This window comes from Ovis canadensis, chromosome 2 (assembly GCF_042477335.2).
Source record: "Ovis canadensis isolate MfBH-ARS-UI-01 breed Bighorn chromosome 2, ARS-UI_OviCan_v2, whole genome shotgun sequence".
In the NCBI taxonomy this organism is placed as follows: Eukaryota; Metazoa; Chordata; class Mammalia; order Artiodactyla; family Bovidae; genus Ovis; species Ovis canadensis.
In genome coordinates this window covers 107,010,831-107,022,009 of record NC_091246.1, presented here as the reverse complement: position 1 = coordinate 107,022,009, position 11,179 = coordinate 107,010,831, and the positions used below count along the sequence as shown (strand labels likewise).

Sequence of the window (11,179 nt, the reverse complement as noted above, 5' to 3'; positions counted from 1 at the left end):
TTTGAGAGAAAAAGGAAAGGCTTTAGTCAAAATCTTTACAATAAAATAATTATGATTATAAATTTTTAGTTAAATATGTACATATTACATGGTATTTTAAAAAAGAATGGAAATGAATAAAGTTTTCAGGCAAAATCTAATGCACAAATATACCATCTTTTTTAGAATATAACGTCAGTTTAACATTCTTAACAGCTGTGTCAGACAATGGCTCTGCTTTGTGCAAAACATGATAAGCAAAATTAAGAAAAATTCTGCAAAATTCTTTAGTTCCCCAAAGAAGTCACTAAAAAAGAAAAGAGTAAAAGAAAAAGAGTTGTACACTCAAGCTTGATTGTATACAGAGGCTAGAATGACCAGCACTAATGTCACTCCCATATCTGCTAAATAGGTCCTTGGGTAGGTTTAGTTTGCAGTTAAAAGCTGAAGTCCCAGCAACTGTGCCTTTATGCAGCCACATGGCCAATAAGGTAGATGTTGTCATAAAGGTGCCCCACGAAATCTTCACTAATGTTTTGAGCAGCACGCCGGGTATTTCGAATAAATTCTCTTTTTGACATTTTATTCTTCACATGAGGGCTAGTGAGGTCAATGGAAAGTAGAATCAAAGAGTAGCACAGTACATAGACAGCATCTGGAAGGAAAAAGAAACACCTCCAATTATTAGCTGGTTATTAAACAAAAGCATGTAAGAATTAAAGATTTTAAAATTTAAAAAAAAAAAATAAAAAATAAAAAATAAAAAAAAATAAAATAAAATACTCATGAAAGATCAAAAAAAAAAAAAAAAAAAAAACAACAGTGGTCCCAAAGGAAAAGTGTTCATAATTCCAAAAGATTTAGATTAAAATTAAAGAGGACTGCCTGGGCCTTTTCCAATTTGGTGATGAAAGTCTTATGTCCTAGAAACCTCGTCTTCTGGGCAAACAGGGATGTCAATTATCCAAACACCAATTCATTGAGCATTTTCTTCAAATTATTTAGGAATTTTTAGTGAAAAGTCATTCTAAATTTAAAAATTTCACAATTGGTTTTATTTCTCTCTTGCTTTCAAATGTGATATTCCCATTCAACTACCCATAAAATATATTTGTACTCTCAGTATATCCTATTAAAACAAAGTAAGATATTTATTTACATATGCTTTTACAGAAACCTAATTTGGAAGCATTTTACACAACAAGAAAATGTATTAACTTGGTATTAGAAAATAAAATGTAAACATCTCATAAATTATTATTATTCTTATTTAAGATATGTATAAAAGGTCTAAAAAAATTCTATGGAATTTACGTATTAATCTCAAAAGTAAATCTTTAGATTGCTAAACATGAGCCCATGCAGCAAAAAATTTTCTTCTCTATATATTTTCAGGGCAATAGTTGAAGCTTATTGTTATCCTCATGATTCTTGCTACAACTGCTTACTACTACTACTATGGTGTTTATTTTTCCAGAATCTTGCAGTCTTAATAAAGACTGTCTTGCACAAGCATGTTCAACAAATTTCGTATGCTAGGAAAAGGTTTGGCAATCTCTGTAATAAGATAAGAACAACATTCTTGATAGGAAGAAAGAAATAAAGCTGCATCACATGAAAAAATATATAGGTGACTCAGCCTACCTCATGCACACATACATATACACACACAGAGTGAAAACTGTTATATCAAAAATAAACTTTAGTAGAAAAATTCTAGGTGTTACCTATGTAATATGTGTATTATTAAAAGCTTTACAAATAAATTCTCAAGATTTTGATTAGACTAGCAAAAAATTTCCAATGCTTAAGTAAGAATTTACATACTTAAGTGTAACTTTCCTCCTAAAACAGTATATTTACTACATGTAAATAATAGCTTTGACAAACTAGTCACTGCTAGAAGCAATGAAACAACTATTTGTAATTATGGGAAGCATTTTTTCCCCAGAGTGAGGAAAATGTCTCATTTACTACTATTTTTACCCAGAGATGGGAATGGGAGAAGGAAGGAATTCACTATATATATTCTTACCAGGACTAAGGCCAAGTTCTCTCATTAAATCAGGGTTACAAGCACAGAATCTATGTGAGAACTTTGTTATAAGTGTTTCAAGATACTCCCCACGCTCTTCAGGGGCATGGATGTGACGAAAAAATTCTCTCAGTGCATTGGGTAAGAATTGATTTCTAAAGTTATGCAGTGTTACAAGGTCATCCAAGACATCTCTCCTAGTAGAAAAAGGAAAAGGTACAGCTTTAGTTAACTTTTCTCTATTAAAAAAAGATGGGAAACATCATAGATTATTTACTTTTTGGATAAAAATACTTTACTATTTATTACCAGTCTTATAAAGCATATATGTCTTAAAAGTTAAAAAAAATCAAAGTATGATTATCAAGTTAAACAATTTAAAAAAATCTTTCATGAATAGAACAAAAAACAAGATGAAACTAGAAATTTTAATTCTGAAATGAAAAAATGAATTTTTCAGAATTAAAAATGTAACTTCTTTTCAAGACTCTTCTTGGCTAACTTCATATGATCAACAGAATTCTTTACCTTTTTAATTCTGAAAATAAGGAGAATCTACACTTTCTGTACCAATCCACATTGCCAGAGGTAACAACTGCTGATGTGAAGCTTCTTAAAGTGTCTATCTATACCTTAAGAATCTGCTTTTGCTTATTTCATATAGTATAATATGAACAGCTTTCTGTGTTTTTATACATGGATCTAACTCATTCATTCTAATGGCTCCACAGTATCCCATCCTAAGGACATAATTCTAATGAAATACATTTAGGCTGTTTACAATTTGTGTACATATGTGCATATATACTTATTATCAATAGCATTGCAATAATCATGCTTTGGGGTTCCCTGGTGGCTCAGATGATAAAGAATCTGCCTGCAATGCAGGAGACGTGGGTTCAGTCCCTGGATTGGGAAGATTCTTGCCTGGAGAATCCCCATGGACAGAGGAGCCTGGTGGGCTACAGTTCATGGGGTCACAAAGATCAGACATGACTGACTAAGCACAGCACAATCATGCTTTGTTACATTATGCTTCAATCCTCATTAAACTCAACAATGATTATATTATCATAATCTTAATTTCTACCAGTTGCTTATGGCAGGGACAGGCAAACTACAGCTAGTGGGCCAAATACTACAGAGACCCATGGGCTGTTCTTTAAATAAAGCTTTATTAGAACATAGCTTTTCTCATTTGTTTACTTATTGTCCATGTCTGCTTTGATGACACAATGGCATAGTTATAAGTAGTTGCAACAGAGATCATATGTCCTTCAAAGTCTAAAATATTTACAGAAAAATCAGGTTTTTCCAAAAAACAAAACAAAACAAAAAAAACCTGCCAATCCATCGGTACCCAGCATTTCAGGACAAAAAGAGTTAATGATACCATCTTTACGTAAGAAATTTTTTTCAGTGACCAATATGCTGGACTGTGCACCCCTCAAGGCTAGGGATTATGTTTTAACCAACTGCCCACTGCAAATTCTAGCAAAGTTCCTGGCATATAATAAATACAAATTGTTGGAAAATCCTGAGAAATTAAACAAAAATGAGAATCATAATGAAAAGGTAAACCTATTTTTGCAACATTCTTTAGATTACTATGTGATCTATAATTTTAAAAATCATAGTTTATGGTGATATCATATCAAAATATTATCACAATATTTTTATGTCCTTGATACCCAGAATTCAAGATTATAAATGAATAACTATCAAGTCAGGACAGCACATCAGACACTGCCTCTGGAGAGTACACTATTAAATCATACTTTCCAAATTTTCAGACTTACATGACACTTTTCATGTACTGTATCACAAATATATACCTCTTATACCTCTAGGATTTGTGTTTATGAGTACAATTTGTCTATTTGATTTTTGCATGGGCAATTTCAAAATTCAGAACTTTTAGCTACCAAACACTTAGATCTTAGGGCTAGTTATTAAGGAAAAAAGGCTTCAACTTTCTCAAAAATATTTGGTTTTGTGATCTTTGCTATCACAAAGATGTTGGACTTCCTGGGCTTTTTTTTAATGTTTACAACAGTAAACAGTAAACTCACAGGCAAGTTCAGGTCCACAAGAGTAATGATTTGCAAGGTACAGGAATCTTTTCCCTGTCTTCACTCAATTTTACAACTAGATGACTGTGATTTTTAAAGTAAAACTTAACTAATTAAAAGCATTCCTCAACTCTTTTCTCATGAAAAATTAAATTCATTTTTTTACCTTTCATCAAGATAAATTCTCAGTTTTTTCCAATTTAGTGTCCTTGTACAGAAGATAAACTTTGCTATTTCCTTTGGTGAATCATCAAGGATGCCCTTGGACATAAAGTAGTTCACTCCCTAAGACAGAAAGACAAGTCTACATAAATAAAATCAGTCTTCATTTATAAATTTAACAATTAGGCAATAGCAAAACAATAGCTATAGAGTCTTTCCAGCATCGACAGACTGTTCATAGCTTTTGCATGCAAAATACAAGCTAGAACTTGAACTGACACTATTATTTATGGTTGACAGTTTACATGCAATGAAAAGTAGGAAATTCAAAGTTAAGACTTCTAAAGAAAGTCTGATTCAATTTTCTGACTTATGTCAATTAAAAAAAAGTATCCAAAAATATCACCTAAACTGGGTTATGGGTAGGGGTAACGAATAACTATTACACAGATTTTAAAAATAAGCCTTGTAATGAAAACTTCAATTGCCTAATGGAAAACATGAAAGTTCAGATACACATTCTAACACACTTTTCAAGGAAACAGATTCTTGAGACAAAAGGATTCTCCAAATCACAGACTAGCATTTTTTGGGGCTGGGGTGGGGAAGAATAATAGTGAAGTTATTTAACTTAAAGTAAAATGGGCAGAATCCTAGACTAGTTTATGGGTTGTATATAGTTTGGCTTTAAGTATTGTCACATTCTGTAAGAATTTGGCTCCAATACACACTGAGGCAAAACATAGTAAGACAAAACAATTTCAATGTTTTTCATAGGGTTTATCTTTGAATTTCCTTTTCTCTGCATGCCAAATCTTCCAGAGAAGCATTATCCATAAGGTTGTGCCCTACTTTAGATTTAAACCAACAACAACAAAACAGCAACAACAAAAAAATCAAACACTGAAACCAATGTTTTCTCATGTATATGAAGGTCACATTCAAATAAATGTCTCATGTGGATTTGAATGTGCAGTTATTGAAATAAAAGGCAGGTGTGTTTATTTCAACTCACAGTTATCCAGATACATGCATTCCCATGAATGTTCATGTCTGGATAATAGCACAATGTGTGCAGTTAATTGGTAGAGAAAATGACATATTATGTACACGCAACATACTGTTTTCACACATAAATTCCTTCAGCATTTCTTCCCTTTACAAACAATGACACAGTACTCAGAAACACTGCATACATTAGGAACTCAAAGAGTTGGAAGAATTTTTATAAAAACTCCCATAAAAATTTTATATTACATTTTTAGAGCAATTTGGTACCATGAGGTTACGCTTTTGAAAGGTTATAATTATCTATAGAATGTAATTCAAAAAGATAAGATTTTTATACAAAATTAATTTTATGAGCCATCAAGATAATAGGATATTAGCAATGTTATCAAATTTTCATGAGAATTTTAAAAGTGTAAAAGCAATCCTAAAAGCATTGATTTTAAAAAGCACTGACTTTAAAAAGAACAAAGTGTGAGAACATGTGACTCTGTCAACTCAGTGGGAAGCCATCTTTCAGACTGCACTGTACCCGGATAGGAGGCTAGCGCATGTAATATGGTCAAGATGGAAAGGAAAGCCAAGGAACCTGTTTTCAGTAAGGCTCTCAGCAATAGCCTGAGGGGGTAGGAACCAGGGAAATAGGAATGAGTTTTCCATCCTTCCCTCCATTAGTTTGAACAATCGAGAGTTGACTGTATATTTAATTAATCTACTTAGCAAGATTAAGTCAGGTTTGATTTCTTTTCCAAAATTCATCCATTTAAAAAGTGTAACAAAATATTAGAAGTTATTTCCAGTGTTAATTTTAATCCAAGTGATTCAAAGACAAAGGCATGTCAGTTAAGTAGTAATGAACAGGTTCTTTATTCAAGCTTACTTGTAAATCAGTATTTAAGAGATACAAAACTAATTCTAATTTACTTTCTAAAAATTTACAAAATGTAAAAAAACTAATGTGATCTATTAAATAGTATATAATTCTCTAATTATATGATATATGCCATTTTTAATATTGCTTGATGCTCCTCCCTTATAAACAAACACTGGCATTTGCTTTATGCACGCATCATAAAATTATTGGTCATTTCCTCTTTCTATGGACTACATGTTTGAAAATTTAACATATAATCTCACTTGAGTTCTCCAAAATCAATTAAACGCAGAGGAGGAAGCAGATGGTTTTAAACACAATCCTGAAAACCAGCAACACAAACTTGAAACCAGTAGCACTGTTGGTTTTGAGGAAAGACAGCCTCAGTTTCAAGCCTGGGATTCCTCTGGAAAGGAAGATTACTTCAGAAGGGCTGTTGGAGTGAAGGGTTAAGAGATGACACAACATAAAAACGCATAGGACCAGATTACAATTGTCTTCAATAAGCAAGCTGGCAACCATCCAAAACTATCTTGTTTTGTAAGCAGTAAATACAAAAGAAACTGCAGCATGAACTCTGTTGAGTAACTATACATTTGTTTAATACATGTATAAGTATTGTTGATTTTTAAATAGTTTCAGAAGAATGTTACAGAAGAATCCCTAGGCCATATTGGAGGTGTTGTTTAATCACTAAGTTGCGACCCCATGAACTGCAGCACGCCAGGCTTTCCTGTCCTTCACTATCTCCCAGAGTTTGCTCAGACTCATGTCTATTGAGTTGGTGATTGCTATCCAATCAACTCATTCTCTGTCACCCCCTTTTCCTCTTGCCCTCAATCTTTTCCAGCATCAGAATCTTTTCCAGTGAGTCAGCTCTTCGCATCAGGTGGCCAAAGAATCGGAGCTTCAGCTTCAGAATGGTGCCGATATCAATCAAAAGGGTGGATTTCCTTTAGGGATTGACTGGTTTGATCTCCTTGCTGGTCAAAGGATTCTATCACCAAGAGTCTTCTCCAGCACCACAGTTCAAAAGCATCAATTCTTTGGTACTCAGCTGTCTTTATAGTCCATGTCTCATAACCGTACATGACTACTGCAAAAACCATAGCTTTGACTAGACGGACCTTTGTCAGCAAAGTGATGTCTCTGCTTTTTAATACCCTGTCTAGGTTTGTTACAGCTAGTCTTCCAAGGAGCAAGAGTCTTTCAATTTTGTGGCTGCAGTCACCATCCACAGTGATTTTGGAGCCCAAGGAAATGAAATCTGACACTGTTTCCACATTTTCCCCATCTATTTGCCATGAAGTTATGGGACCAGATGCCATGATCTTCATTTTTTGAATGCTGAGTTCTAAGCCAGCTTTTTCACTCTTCTCTTTCACCTTCATCAAGAGGCTCTTTAGTTCCTCTTAGCTTCCTGCCATAAGAATGGTGTCATCTGGGTATCTGAGGTTATTGATATTTCTCCTGGTACTCTTGATTCCAGCTTGTGCTTCATCCAGCCTGGCATTTAACATGATGTACCCTGGTGGCTCAGAGGTTTAAGTGTCTGCCTGGAATGCAGGAGACCAGGGTTCGATCCCTGGGTCGGGAAGATCCCCTGGAGAAGGAAATGGCAACCCACTCTCAGTACTCTTGCCTGGAGAATCCCATGGAGGGAGGAGCCTGGTAGGCTACAGTCTATGGGGTCGCAAAGAGTCAGACATGACTGAGTGACTTCACTTTCACTTTTACCCTGCACATAAGTTAAATAAGCAGGGTGACAATATACAACCTTGACGTATTGCTTTCCCAATTTTGAACCAGTCTGTTGTTTCATGTCAGCAACCAATCTGTTGCTTCCTGAATACAGGTTTCTCAGATGGTAGGTAATGTGGAGAATTCCATAGACAGAGGAATATGCTAGACTCTATAGCATTAATGATAGTTATTAATCAGGACTAGAACTCTCAGCAGTATAGATATGTGCTTCTGTGAGTCTGTGTCTTATAGGTAGCAAGGAAATCATGACCCAGTACTAGTCTAAATTAACACAGTTTCCAGAAAAAGGAAGGGTGTAGCTCATTATCATCCACATGATATAGTAAAATAAGTGTCCAATTCTGGGCGTTGCGTTTTATGGGACATATTGACAAACTAGAATCATCCGAATAAAGGAAACCAGGGTCTGAGTGGGTTGTAGGAAGGTTAGACTTAATGTTAAATAAGGAAGAACCAAGGGAGATAGAGATATTAGGTCTAAAAATGAAGCTATTTAGGAAAGAAGAAAAGATTAAGACATTGAGACATCTGAAGAGGTTAAGACTTGTGACATCTGTGTCACAAAGAAAATAAACAGTGTGTGGTTTGATTTAAACTGATGAAACTTAGAACTTCTTACCCTCCAAGATACATACTGCTAGGTTTTCAGTGATAGAAAGTAACAAGTGTCAGAGTTTCACTTTAAGAATATATAAAAATAGTGACTTTCAAGGGGTCCCTTTTCACATAGTAATGGGAAAAGTAGAAAACTGAGGCATGAGCAAGGTGAGAAAATTGAATACAAATCTACTGACTTAACGTAGTAGTACGTGTGTGTTAGTCGCTCAGTCATATCCAATCCTTTGTGACCCCATGGATTGTAGCCCATCAGGCTCCTCTGTCCATGGGATTCTCCAGATAAGAATTCTCCAGATAAGATGGAATGGGTTGCCATAGGAGAAAAAAATGGCAAAATTAATGGCAAAAAAGTAAGAGGACATAATTGGAGCTGCAAGTAGAGGAGAACAGGGGAAAGGATCGAAAATACAGGTGGGGTCTAAGATACTTTCTCAGCCTGGAGGACAGGATGGCTGTACTGGTTCAGAGACAGGTGTTTGGAGAAAGCATTAAAAGACAAAAACAGAGTGCACGTTGGTTTTCTTTTTAGGGAAGATAAGCCATCCAGAAAGAGTTGGACAAGAGCAAACTCTTGGCTCCTTGAGCAAAATGGTAAAGATTTCTATCAACAGTGGTGGAGGGTATAACAGGAAATCCATTAGGAACAAACAAAAGGAACGGTAAGCAGCAATGAAAACCCAAGAGCAGTTAAGGTGAATTCATCTCATCTCATGTTAAAGCTTTAAATAGAATACATGCTTTCAGTGATTCAAAGATTATATACATATATATATCAAGAAATTCTGTAAAGCATCCTCCCTGGAGTATGTCACTAAAATTTATTATGCAAATGACAGCACCAAGACTTAAACAATATAATTAGAGTGGTAAGTTGTTTAGACATAAGGTTTATTTAGGTAGCAAAAACAAGTAAGTTAAGAAAACATCTGCAAATAGCTAAAACCAATATTAAGAAGGCATTCAGACTGAAGAACGATGTGTTGAATGAAGCTCAGTCCCCATTTTCTTATTACTGTAAGAATGGCTCTTTCACACAGCCATTTCTGTTTTAAGATATACATCCTTTGCTTTTCTTCTATTATATTAAACTCATGTTTTTCTCTATTTCTGGAGAAGGAAATGGCAACCCACTGCAGTACTCTTGCCTGGAGCATCCTGTGGAGGGAGGAGCCTGGTAGGCTACAGTCCGTGGGATCGCAGAGTCGGACACGACTGAGTGACTGAGTGAGCGACATGTTTTTCTCTATTTTTAAAAATAAAATCATTATTACCCATAGTGTACTTCAAAGGCAAAAATCTACTATATATATGTTCAGAACCAAAAAATATATATCTGGGGACAAAGTGAATTCTAGGAAACTAGGCATGTAAAGTACTGACTTCTGCTGTGAACCTAAAACTGCTTTAAATGATAAAGTCTTAATATTTTATTTTTTTAAGTGCTGAATACTAGTACTGAAAGTACTGGCAATTGGCCCAGACACTTGGCAGAAACATTGTGTAACAGTTGGTATCAATAGAAAAAATTACTAATAAAACAAAACTGACATACTAGGGAGTATCTTTAATGTGTTTTCCTAAAGAACAACTTAGGAAAGAAATTTAGTGAAAAAATTTGCTTTAACTAGCTTTGTTCAAACTTGCTGTTGTAGAAAATGTAAAAAACAAGTATTACAGCTACTACTTTTCAGGTAATAAATCTGTCCTTTGAGCATTACAACAGAAAGCAAACTGGACACTGCATTTGATTTCCTTTTTAAAAGGACATTTGAAAACTTTTAGAATAACAATCCTTAAATTTTAACAATAAATATTTATAAAATGAAATACTTCAATCTAGATTTCTAATTTTTGTTTCAATATGGAACTGATCTATTAATAGTCAAGTGTACATTTTAACCACAGGGAAATGAGCAATTGAAATGTAACATTTTCATACAAAAAACACATAAGAATAAGATATTATATTATAAAAGCTTTAATTTTAAAATTTTAATTATTTCTAAAAAAAATTAGCACATCAGGGGAAGCCCTTCCCCCAGTCAGAGTATTCCCATTGTCTTATTTGAAAATAGCAGCAGCAGTGGCTAAGATGACAGCTCTGACTATTTTTCCTTTTTCTAGTGCTATCATAATTGCCAATAAAAATGTAAAATCTATTAATATTAGCCAGCACAGAATTTCTCATTCTTCCTGTTTATTTAGAGAACATGGGCACTATAGTTAATGGAAAAAACACTAGGAAAAATGGAAAAATTCTTCTAGGGATATATACTCTGCAAATTAAAATACCAACACTTTGTATTTTAGCTGAAGTAAAATAAAGATTACTTAAAGGGCAAGTTTTAAAACTAGGGATCCATGTTTTTATGCTGTCATTTCGTTTCATTCTACCCACTAAGTTTAGCTATGCCACTCTCTGGTGTACAACACTGTCCTTCAGCATGTAACTTCAGAAATGTCACACAATACTTTTACTCATGGTAATTTAATTATCGTTAATCTAATCAATAGATTGAAAAGACTAAAGGAAAAGCTCTGACCAAATTTTTAACGTTCTCTAACTGGAATTGGTCAGAACCCCATATTCTGTCTGGAAGATGATGAAAAGTCATGAGTATGGAATATGGATTGAAGTCAGCTTACTCATGGACCTGTTTGAGTTGG

At 34.2% G+C, this 11,179-nt stretch overlaps 1 protein-coding gene across 2 annotated transcripts in view; it reads right to left on the bottom strand.

Moving 5' to 3' along the window:
* The window catches only part of FBXO8 (F-box protein 8), a 91,094-nt gene continuing 79,915 nt past the window's right edge, over positions 1-11,179 (bottom strand). For both annotated transcript variants that reach the window (XM_069574221.1, XM_069574220.1), the window contains 3 exons: positions 4,253-4,371; positions 2,015-2,211; positions 1-634 (listed from right to left, as the gene is read on the bottom strand). In XM_069574221.1, the coding sequence (XP_069430322.1) occupies positions 447-634; positions 2,015-2,211; positions 4,253-4,371 (504 nt within the window). In that variant the 3' untranslated portion in view covers positions 1-446. The remainder of the gene's footprint in view (positions 635-2,014; positions 2,212-4,252; positions 4,372-11,179) is intronic.